Below are 12,674 nucleotides of genomic sequence, written 5' to 3'. Positions count from 1 at the left end.
CACCCCTCCTCAAGGATTTCATCTTCCCTTACAAAGCGAGTAGGGCCCTCCGTTCAAGCGGAGAGAACTTCATCACTGTCCCCAGAGTTCAAAAAGCCCGGTCCGGAGGACGCCGCTTCTCGGTCCACACGGCCAAACACTGGAACAACCTCCCCCGGAGACTGAGAACTGAACCTAATCTTCTTCAGTTCAGGAAGGCACTGAAGACCCTTCTCTTTCCTTGACCCTTAACCCCTTCCGATGCTGACCCCTCCTGAGTTCAGGTTCAAGCGCTGGGATGCTCTAGGGTTACTACGCGCTCTACAAAACCTTAATATAAAATAAATAAATAAAATAGTCTGGTGGGGCAGATTTTACCCTGTTATGTCTTGTTGATCATTGTGCTAGGAATCTCTTTTTGGTCATTCAATAAGGCTCTGTTTCAGATGTTTCCTAATTTCAACTCAAATTTGCTTTTATAGACCAGTTGATCCCTCTGTTTTACAAACAAATAATCTAAAATAAAGTGTCCATTAGTATGAGTAGAAAAAAGGTAAACAGCCTTTTCTGGTAGTAAATTAACTTTTTTGTCAAAGTGGTAAATTCTAGCACAATCTAGTTGGTATAGTTTTACATACATTCTAATCACCTAAGGGCCAGAAAGTTGTCAGGAAGTTGTCAGGAACATGTTAACCTCAATGGTCTCTTTCCTGTGCTCCTTTATCGGCTAGTGTGAAATCTGTTGCTTACATTTGGACTAAGTGAGCCAGAAGATAATTTATGGTTTCTCATGATTTTCTAGGCTTTCGTCTACTGCCAACACCCACCATTCTCCCACTTTTGTTATCTACCTAGTCAGTTCGCTATGGAAAGGGATCTGAGGTGGATGTGAATAAGCACAGGTGGGAAAATAAGCATTGGGCAGGTGTTTGGTATACATGCTCTGTACCAACTAAGTACATCTTTGGCCTAACAGCTATCTGTAAATACGTCTGGTTCCACTTCTGGCTGAAGATAGCCCCTCCCATCAGTAATAGAATATAGCCTTGATTAATGCGCACGTATCACCATAAAGTTAACTTTATCTTTCTATTTTAGGGGTCAAAGCATACAGTTGCAGTGTTTGTTCAGCACACTTCACCACCAATGGCAGTCTTACAAGGCACATGATAACTCACATAAGTATGAAGCCTTTCAAATGCCCAATCTGCGAAGAAACCTTCCGAAAAAATATTCAGTGCAAGAAGCACATGAGAAAACACCAGAACATGTCTGCAACTCCAGAAGATGCAGGTAAACCTTTCTGTGAAGAATTTTTGTATATATTGCACCCTACACTTTTGATAGTGGTACATGATGGGATGGCTGTCCATAATTCAAACACTTGAATCTCAGCTTGTCTGTTCTGCTAGAAATGAATGATCAGTTTGCTTGTACGGTGCAACATAAAAAAAATCATTTAGACCAGTATGCGGAAGCGGAGTGGCAGGGAATCCTCTTGATAACATTTTGGTTTTTAAAAGTTTGATGCAAAATTGTCGAATTTAATAGCTTATTATTGTCCTTTGAAAATTGTGTTCATGGTTGGGCTTTGTTAATTTCAGTTTTGGGCTAAGATATTTTTATATTTAACCTTTGCTGTGAATGGACACACACATCACTTGAGTGTCAAGTCTGTTCTTCAGGGATATACCTATGTCGGGGATGGTTGTTGCCCACATGATTACTTTGACAGCTCCACAAAGAATGCTAGGACGTTTTTTTCCCCTTTGCAGATATTTGTGGCATAAATCTATGCAGGTAAAAAAGAAATTCATACATGCAGTATTGATCTATTCCTAAAGTTGAAATGCCTGCCAAATCATTTTGCTACTTTCAAAGGCTGGCACATTGGACTATTCACAATTCCAAGATTGGTCATTTTACTGTGTTGAACTGAGCTATCAAGCATATATTTACAATTTTTTGTTAATATGTTTTGTTTTCTCTTTAGTTTTTATGATTGTGAGAGATATTTTAGGCACGTGTTCTCCAACACTGCCATGTTGGTGCTGAGAAAAATAAAAACATAACTGCCAAGCGAAATAAGGGAGAAGGAGAAGACCGGAAAGGAGGTAAACTGGCATAGAAGTCCAGCTTTTACCGCCTTTCTGTAAGTTTGGTAAGATTGAATGCTCTCTGTGTGGAGGGAGACTACTCCAGAGTTGGAGAGAGCTGCTGACTGTTGGAGATTGTTTGATACAGGGAATCACAAACAGAAACTGAGAGTTTGAGCACAAATATCTCAAGGAGCTGTAACAGGAGAAGTGTTGCTAAAGAGGTGAACTTAATGCGTCAAAGAAGCTTCTGTGTATAAGGGAGAATGTTTTGAAAATAATACTTTCATTAGGAGCCGTTGAAGGAGGAATCTTGCTTAAGACACATGGTAAAACATACAATACATATTGCTTTATAGCAGGGCTGCAAACTTTTGAATCCTATTCAGTTGTCTTAGAGAGGAATGCAATAAAACCAGGTCCACAATGTTACAGTAGTTGATCCCTGACCGGATACAGGCTTGGGAATACTTGATCATGACGGTGGCTAGGCAGAAATGGAAAGATATTTCTGAAATGTCACGGTTAGTAGAAGCTTGCTGCCTAGATAGCTTTGATCTGCGTCGCGACTCAGGCCCAGAAATAAGGGGGTAAGACAGACTTCAAGAATCTTTGCAGATATGTTTGCATCGGCATTAGTAGGAGATGTAGAGCGATATGAGTCTCTTTCCTCCGGTGGTTTACCTTTCTTTAGAAAGATGACTGTATTGGTCATGTTCCAAGAATTAGGCACTTCTCCACTAGCCACAGTATATTAGATGACTTTAATCAAAGGGGGAATAACGATATCCTTTAATGTTTTGTAAAATTCTAACGTTATTGCAGCATCACCTACCGCTTTGCAAAACCGTAGTGCTGATAAAGCTAACATAATTTCATTTAGAGTTATATCTTCCTGAAGAACAGAGATGTGTATGTCACTAAGAGTAGGCAAGCCCCAGCCCTGAAGGTATTGTCTAAGCCCTGTAGCATCAGATGTTTCCGGCTAACTATAAAGACCCTGATACAAATCCGATAATTGTTCCGCAATTGCCTGTGGACGGGTATGTCCCAAACCATTATCACCTTTAATAGAGTAAATAAAGCTCTTGGAATTCCTATCTACAATTTGATATCTAATAGCCAACATGCGTCTAACCGGCTTTCCATGCTCATATTGAAGGGTCTTATTCCCACTGTAACTTGCTGCAGCCTTCTGTTTCAGTGTCCTCCCCAAGGTGACTGATCTTCAGCTAAGGAGAAATATAGTTTCTGTTGATCAGGCCCCCCATTTACAATTTCACAAGCATGTGAATGTTCTAATTGCGTGATCAGCTGACAAAGTGATCGTGCTTTGATTAAGTTAGCTGTATTTTTACTGAGGACAAACTGTTGTGTAACGCCCCTTATAAAAGTCTTCATTGCATCCCACTCAAGTGGCGAAGATGCCGTCCCGGTATTGATTAGAGCAAACTTAGTAAAGGCTTTTGACATCGACTGGATATACCCTGAGTTTGATAGTAAATAGTGGGGAAAAGAGAACGGGCGCCTGTGATTTCTTGCAGTGTGTAGTTGAACGAGTAACACTAAAGGATTGTGATCCAAAGTAACTTTTGGAAACACTTCCATACTTGCGGCTTGTAAAAAAAACCTACCAGTAGCAAAAACCATGTCAATCCTGGAATAGTGCCTATGCAGGCTGAATAATAGATATGCATCCTGGCACAGATGTGTATGATGCCCTCCATACATCACTCAGACCATGTATGCGAGAAGATTGAAGGCCCCTAGTTTTCACGATTGGGGGAGAGGCCCGGTGGTTTGTGAAATCAATACTATAGTCCAGGACCAGGAGTTCATCTGACAACTCCAGTAACTCGAGAGATAGCCTGTCCAAAATGTCCGGCTCATCAACATTCAGCCCGTACACTGTGCAGAACACATTTTATGCCATACAGCAGCTGTGCAATCCTCCATCGGCCTCTAGGATCCACAGCCGTATTTTAATACCTTGTATTCTAAAATTCTGTCAGCCAGAATGGCTACCCCCCACTTAGAAACCGATTGTGATGTACAAGTACTAACGTTGCATCCAAAATGTTTAAGTAGTGATCTATCCTTATAGGCCAAATGCATCTGAGTTAGAGATACTAGATGAGGCTTATACATTTTGATTTCTTCAAAGGCTAGTTGCCATTTGCTGGACCAATTTAGGCCAGAAACATTCCAGCACCTGCATTTAAGTGTACCCATTTGAAAAAAATCCCAATCTCATCAGTTTAAAGAAGCAGCCCCACAACCGAGGAAGCACTCCACCTCGCAGTTTGACAAAAGAAAATATCAGATGATGTAATAAGGTATGATCATTTTGACTTATTTTATCCCCCATCAGACCCCACCTCTCTCCCCCACCAATTGACAGCTGAGTCCATGTCCTAATCCGAACGTTCGGGAAATGCTTTCCAAAACAGCTGCACCATAAATTGGCAGGGATCACCACCTTCGTTCCCTTCCGGTAAACCAAACACGTGAAGGTTGTTACATATCTGTCGATTGTCCAAGTCATCAATGTTAGATTGCATCGAATCCAAATGGCGTTCATGTCCCATAATAGAATTTGTTTGCTGCTGGTCCCACATCTTCTGTGACAGACATGTTGCTGGAGTTCAACCACATCTGTAGAGATGGCTGACACTTTACAGGTAACTTCAGCCAATGATCGCTGGATAGTTGCATTGTCTCCTCAGACTTGGGCGTAATGTTTATTTTCCGCTGAGCCTGCAGCAGGTAAAGTATATCAAGTCTCAGAAGGAGCAGAGTTTTTTGAGCTTCTATAGGTTGAAGAGCGAGGCTCAGCAGGCCCATGCTTTCTTGTCTTTGCCTGCTTGTGAGATTCCACCTGAACAGAGGATAAGTGCGAAATAAGAGCGTTCACCTCTCCCGTTTGAGATGATCCAGTGCTGCAGTGGACTGCCTTTGGCACTATTACTCACAGTCCGACTCATCTGCAGTGAGGGAGTTAATTTGCCACGCTGCTCCCTTGTAGAGGCATTTTGAAGTTTCTTCGCGCTACCTTATATTCTTTTGATTTGCTGATTATGCTGTTTCAATGAAGTAGCCACACCAGATTTTACCACATCTTCTGCAGCAATCTCTGCCGCTGTCCCCTCTATTGTGCTCAATTAGTGCCCTTATTAATAACTACATAAGGCGTATCCATGCTTGGTTAAGGCACTTGTGTGGAGTCTGAAACTGTGGCTGCAGGTGATGAGGTAGAAAACTGAGGGTCTTTCCATCTGATTTGTGCATAACACCAGATAAGCTCCCAATAGTGCCTCAGTGACATGAGTAGCCCCTCGGTACTCATGGTTTGGCCCATGTCCTGAAGACATCTGGTTCGAGGCATGCGTGCTGTAGATACACATGCTTTGCATACCCTGGCCATCTAGTGTTGGGTCCGGAAATTTGTAAGTTGTTTTTCTTCGAAGAGGTTTTTCCAGTCACGAGGTAAGGTACTCCTCCTTTCGGTGATAGTGCGCATGGGCATCGACTCTATTGTTAGATTGTTTTTGCCGCCATCGGGTTGAGACGTGTATTGCTGCTCTCGTGGTCGAAACTGCCTTTGGGTTCCCCTTGGTGCGCAATCCACTGTACCCTCAACAATATTGTTCCCGTACCCGTTTCTCTATTCTCCGGGTATCCTTTCAATCAGGAAACACTATCTTTGGTTGGAAACATTGTAGGCGGCCTTCGGGCCTAGTCGCATCAGTCTACCCTTCTGCCGATGAAACGGACATTGTTTCAATTCTGGCCTTGGTGCCACTCCAAATACCCTCGCACCGACCTACATAAAGTTTGTAACTTGTGCCTTTCGCAGGAGCACAAGGAAGAAGACTGTGACACCTGTAAGTCTTTCCAGTCGAAAAAGACTCCACACAATCGTCGGGCTCGATGAGGAGAAATGCTACACAAAAGCATTCAACATACTCCGTATATTTTCGGAGATGAATCAGAGCATGAAGAGGCATCTGCAGCAGAAGAGGAAGCAGCATTCTCTGTGGCAGGATCGGATTCTGAACTGGAGATTGACTTGGAGTCTGAAGACGTGCCTCCGGGACAGGGTACAGTGAGTACTAATGCCCTTTACCCCACAAGACCACTTCCACCAAGCATAAGGCTTTGGCACCACCTCTGGCTAGTCCTATTCTTCCTGACCCACAATCCCCTCCACCATCTTCGCCACATTTGCCAAGATCAAATCCTTTACCTATAACACCTCAGTGGTCTCCTCATACACAACCTGATATAGATGATAATCAGGATGATGACAATACGCATTTGCCTATAGATCCATGGAATGATTACACTATTGATCCTCCCATGAACACTGACCCGGATCTATTCCCTGCAAAGCCATTACCACCAGATGAAAATGTAGCTTACCAAAAGCTTATTTGTAGAGCTACAGAGTATCATGGGGTTGCATTACATAAAGAATCTTTGGAGGAAGATTTTTATAATTGACACTCTAAGCTCTACACATAAGACTGAGAGTCTTTCGATGTTAAAAGGTATGATGAGACATGCTGACGAAATATTTAAAGATCTTGTGCAAGCCCATGTTTTGACTCCAAGGGTTGATAAGAAATATAAACCCACGCCATCTGATACGGTTTTTATAAAGGGACAATTGCTTCTGGACTCGTTAGTGGTCTCTAATGCTCGTACGAGAGCAACCTCACAAACCTCTGCTGATGCACCTCCTCCAGACAAGGAGTCTAAATTAATTGATGCATCTGGGAAAAGAAGTGGCGTCTCAAGTATTTAATCACTGGCGTATTGCGAACACACATAGCCTACTATCTATGTATGATAGGGCACACTGGAACGAGATGGAACAACAACTTCAATATCTCCCAGATGAACACAAAAACACAAAATTAAAGCACAGGAGTCCGGCAGGAAGGCAAACTCCTTTCTAACTCTTCTATAAGATGTGCTTTAGATGCTGCTGACACTGCAGTGAGGGGAATTAACACCAGCCTTCTCCGACAAACACATGCCTGGCTTAGGATTTCAGGGTTTAAACCTGAAGTTCAAGTAGTCCATTTTAAACACGCCATATGACAAACAACATATTTTTGGACCTCAGGTTGACGTGGCCTTAAAATAAAATGAAGAAAGATACAGAAGTGGCGAAGTCTATGGAAGTTCTCCAATCACCATCAAACATTGGTTCCTTTCACCTCTCCTTTTACAGAGCAGGGTCCAAAAGCTCATTCTCAGACCCTAATACTACCTCTTACAAATCCAACACACAACCCTCTCCCTGTAGAGGTTTTTATAGAAGAGGGTACAGAGGAAACCATTTCAATGGTAGGGATAAAGGCGCCACAACGCGTAGCTCCCCTTCCACCTACAAGCAGTGACTTGCCCTTACTCCACCCCGATCACTTAACACCTGTCGGGTGAAGACTTCAACAATTCCTCCCCGTTTGGCTATCCATACTATCAGACAAATGGGTGATTGACATTATCTGACCTGGCTATTGCCTGGAGCTTACCACCAATCCTCTAAATATTCCATCTCTCATTCACAAACTCTTGTCAGAGCACAATCTCTATTGACAAAAGGGGCAATAGAACCAGTACCGTTACAGTATCAAGGTTCAGGAGTTTACTCTCTGTATTTTCTAATACCCAAAAGCTCCTATATACCAATTTTTGATCCAAGAGCGTTAAACCGGTACATATTGTCAGAACACTTTCGTATGGTAACACTTCAACAAGTGCTTCCACTTCTACAGCAAGGCGATTCTATGTCCACCCTACACTTAAAAGACGCATACTTTAGCATTCCGGTCCATCCAGCTCATTGCAAATATCTCAGATTTGTGAAAGCAGGAAAACACTATCAGTGCAAAGTACTCCCATTTGGAGTAACTACTACACCGAGTGTTTACAAAATGCCTAGCAGTAGTAGCAGCTCATCTCAGAAGACAATAGATACATGTCTTCCCAAATCTAGATGATTGGCTCATCAAAGCCAGCACACACCAGAAGCACACACAGACTACGTTAGTACTACTTCACCAATTGGGTTTTACGGTCAATATGCAAAAATGTCATCTTCAACCTTTACAAATACAGTCCTATCTAGAAGCAACGCTCAGCACTCATACTGCTCTAGCCACTCCCAATGCAACCAGAATTCAAAATATTCAAAGTCTTGTATTCGTTTCAGGCCAACCAATACCTACCAGAAAGAATCTTAATTTTTTGTTTTGAATCTTTTATTGATTTTTTTTTAATACAAACATGATATATTGAACCAATCATACATTATCACAATAAGATATCTGTATTTCTGAGAGTACAGCTAAATATGAATTTCAATAGTAAACAAGTTATTACGTGCAAAAGCATCGCTTGCAACTGCATCTCCATGTTAGTAAATGTGCTTTGTAACTCTTATTCGCAACCTATTGCCTCTAATTACAATAGACACCGCTGCTTTGCATATTAATATTTGAAATGCAATTCCCAGCTGTAAAATGTGTTGTTGGAGTGCTAGGTTATAAGCGGTCTGTATTTAAGTATTGCTGTGTTGCGTAATGATCTAATAATTTGCAGTGGTGTTTAGACTAAGAGATAATACATTATTATTTTGTGCAAAGAAAGAAATATAAATTGGAAAAACAAAACAATAAAAAAACAAAATGTTAAATGAACGCCATCTAGTGCTTTGTGCGGGTGGACTGGGATTTTTGTGTTGAAGCCTGTGCTTGACTAGTGTTTCTATAGGAATTTGAGAAGAGTTGTGATGTAGCCATCGCCCTTGAGGTATCACGGGGATGACTGACTGCATATTATGTGCTGAGGAAAGAGGGTATCTCGCTAGGGCGTTTGTGGCGAGGGGGGCATCTAGTGGCCCGCAGCTTCATCAATGTCACTGGGTGGTTGTGTAGATGCAGGACTATCTGTGTTGTCTGGATGCATGAGCGTTTTAAGGATGACGTCCCAGGACTGCGTTATTGGATACTTGCGTAATCCTGCTGTTTCTTCTCTATGTAATGTAGTACTCCCAGCCTGCGTCCACACTGTGAGGGATTTCACCCAGCTGACTAGTGTTGGGGAGTCGCTGTGTTTCCATCTCTTCGTGATTAGGCGCTTTGCCATTATTAATCCTAGATCCCTGAATCTGGTAGTTACTTTTTATTTCGTCCGCTGATATAGTCCTAATATGCAAATTTCCCATGTGTACTGTAGTGGCATCTTGGTGCACTTCGTTAATGTCTCCGTAACTACATGCCAATACGGCTGAAGTGAGGTGCAGGACCACAGCATATGTAAAAGATCGGCATCAGCCAGTTGGCACCTTGGGCAGGAAGAGGGAGTGATATTGAAGTATTTATTTATGTTCGAGGCATGTGGGCTGCTGAATTTATATCTATGCATAGATCGCCGCCTAGTGTTGGGTCCGGATGATTACACATTGTTGTCCTGGAGGAGTTTTCGAAGTATCACGAGATAGGTGGCTCCTCCCTGGACTAGAGTGCGCATGGGCATCCCCTCCATGCTCAGATTATTTTTTTCCGCCATTGGGTTCGGATGTACTTCTTAGCTCAAGTTCGGAATTTGTAATAGTTACTCTTTTTCGGGGCCAAAAGGCCTTAGAGGCGTCGGTATCGTCTTTCGTTCGGTGCCTTTTAGCTTTCCTGTTCTTTGAACTCGACTTCGGAAGACTTTTAGTCTTCGACGCCAAGGCCCGTCGACGATCGGCGATGGAACGGAGCCCGTTCAAGCGATGCCCCGTCTGTAACTCTAAATATCCCCACATCGACGTGCACCGGGTGTGCAACAAATGTCTTTCACCAGCTGCATGGCCTGTTCGAAGTTCAGGTCGAAGAAATCTCTCCGTATTCGACGCGCTGCACCACAGTCGGCGCGTGAATCGGCACCAGACCCGGAAAACATCTTCGGTGGTGATGACACCGACATAGTACAATACGACAAACCTGAACAATCGGACCCCGCGTCGGAACAAGACTCTACCTATAACGAGGACGAGGAACAACTCTACGTCCATGATGAAGACATCATCGAGGTAGGAGAAGACGCACAACCTCTTGGAGCCGTCGACGACGACTCAAGCGAGGAGCTAGGCCCAACCGCAGTAGCGGGGCCTCATACAGACTCTTCCATGGCTCAGGTCGAGGCATCGCCGGAAGGCCTTAGCCAAGATCTTCGACACCGTTCTCTAGTCTCGCTTCAAGGCCCGACTAAGAACATTTCTGATGAGCCATCGGTCGATCGACCACTCTTAGTGGAGAAATCGAAACTGAAATCAAAAGATCCAAAAACAAAACCGAAACTGTTGGAAACAGCATTCGGCTCGAAGACTTCGGAGACGTCCAAGTCAAAACAGGTGCTCGACCCCTCGGAGTCGACAGGGGGCGTCGACCCGAAGATCAGAGCGACAAAGACTGTGTCTGCCGTTAAACACATCACGCTCACGTTGACGTCGGCGCCGAAGCCCAGCTCCAAAGATGGCGACTCTTCTAAGGGGCTCAAGGCCCAAAAGACCGTCGATCCGAAGGTCCAAAAGCCGCACCTACTCAAGGCCTTCGAGCCGAGAACCACCATCGGCTCGAAAGAACACACCTCCGCTACCAGCACAAGCGTCCCCACTCCGCAGCAACGCGTCGAGTCGACGAAAAAGCACAAGCACGCGGAACAGTCGGAGTCCGGCGGATCGAAGTCGAAGTCTTCGAAGCAAGTCGATCCGTCATCAACGCCTTTGGCGCCTATCAAATACGGACTCCCACCAACAGCAAGACCTAAGGCTGTGCAAGTCCAAAAAGCTACGGACTCATCCAAGTCCACGTCAGTAGCTGCATCCGACAAGCCTCGGACCGACACCGTTCAGTACCAGCCACCGAGCTACAATGAACAGTCAAAGTTATACATTGACTCAGAATCAGGCAGGCTCACTGTTTACAAACGGAAAATCAGGCCTGAAACACCTATGGAGCCTTACAAAATACCACTCAAGAAAAAGAGAGACTCCACTACCTCTCCAATTCTTTTTGAGCCTATACACACATATGGGCAAGGCTATTCCTACTCACCTACAGCAGTCACTGAGGAGGTGGAGGAAGGGGACAATGAGGAGCAGTTTAACTACCCTATGGACACTGATCAAGATGAGTCACAGCCATGGGCTGACACTGTTGACCCCGATGAACCTCACACCACCCCTGACACTCAGTCATATGCAGTCAAAACTTCCCCTGCTGAGGACACTGCTGCGTTCAACGCGCTCATTGAAAGGGCGGCACATAACCATGACGTAGATATGCATGCTGACCCTGTGGAAGAGGACTTCCTTTTTGATACTTTCTCAACATCAGAGAGATCAGTAAAAACTCCTACCTATGCTCAAGGGTGTGGTCAAACATGCCAGTGACATTTTTAAAGAGCCCACTAAAGCAAGGGTGGTGAACCCAAGAATCGAACGGAAGTACCGGCCTGCACCAGTGGACCCTACCTACATCAAGGGCCAACTCCCTCTAGACTCCTTAGTGGTGGCTAATGCTCGCAATAGGGCAAACTCGCAAACAACGGGTGATGCTCCTCCCCCAGACAAAGAATCCAAGATCTTCGAAGCCTCTGGGAAACGTGTGGCTGCTCAAGCTGCTAATATTTGGAGGATCTCCAATACACAAGCCCTGTTAGCAAGATATGACAGGGCACACTACGACACTTTTGAGCAGCTCCTTCAACACCTGCCGGATACTTATAAGGAGGGAGCAGAAATGCGTATACAGGAGGGCAAGCTAATTTCCAACGCGTCCATTAAGTGCGCGTTAGATGCAGCAGACACAGCAGCTAGGGCCATTAACACTAGCGTTATGCTAAGGAGGCATGCCTGGCTCCGCATCTCTGGTTTTAAATCAGAAATCCAGACTAACCTGCTCAATCAGCCAGTAAACCCTGACTTCCTCTTCGGTCCAGAAGTAGACACCACTCTTGAGAAGATTAAAAAGGACACTGAAACTGCGAAATCCATGGGGGCTCTGCAGTCTCAGCAGTTCAGGGGCGGTTCCTTTTGTCGCTCCGGTAACAGGGGAGCCTAGAGAGGACAAGCGTCACAACAAGCACAGTACATCAAAGGAGGCTCGCAGACCGCCTATAACAAAAACAATAGGGGTGGATACCGTGGTAACAGCACCAAAGGCAGAGGACGTGGAAATAATAGCACCAGGTCCTCCGCCACTAACAAACAGTGACGTCTTGTCACTGCCCCCCACCCATATAACACCGGTCGGGGGGAGACTCCAGCAGTTCCTGCCAGTCTGGGAGAGCATAACCACGGACAGGTGGGTGAGACAACTTATTCAACACGGCTATTGTCTAGAGCTCACTTCCACTCCACCCAGCATACCACCACGGCACCGTCCTATGTCCGCAGAGCACATGCACTTATTGCAGCAAGAAGTCATCTCCATGCTGCAAAAAGGGGCCATAGAGCTCGTGCCTGTGGAACAACAAGGAACAGGAGTGTACTCTCTGTACTTCTGGTTCCCAAAAAAGGACGGTTCCCTCAGGCCCATCCTA

The 12,674-nt window shown here is 44.6% G+C and overlaps 1 protein-coding gene across 5 annotated transcripts in view; it reads left to right on the top strand.

Annotated features, from left to right (window-relative positions):
* ZNF236 (zinc finger protein 236) overlaps window positions 1-12,674 on the top strand; it is a 1,196,152-nt gene that overhangs the window by 658,881 nt on the left and 524,597 nt on the right. For all 5 annotated transcript variants that reach the window (XM_078687874.1, XM_078687872.1, XM_078687873.1 and 2 more), the window contains exon 19: window positions 1,078-1,272. In XM_078687874.1, coding sequence (XP_078544000.1) covers window positions 1,078-1,272 — 195 coding nt within the window. The remainder of the gene's footprint in view (window positions 1-1,077; window positions 1,273-12,674) is intronic.

This window comes from Lissotriton helveticus, chromosome 4_1, assembly GCF_964261635.1.
Source record: "Lissotriton helveticus chromosome 4_1, aLisHel1.1, whole genome shotgun sequence".
In the NCBI taxonomy this organism is placed as follows: Eukaryota; Metazoa; Chordata; class Amphibia; order Caudata; family Salamandridae; genus Lissotriton; species Lissotriton helveticus.
This window is presented reverse-complemented; position numbering and strand designations above follow the sequence as displayed.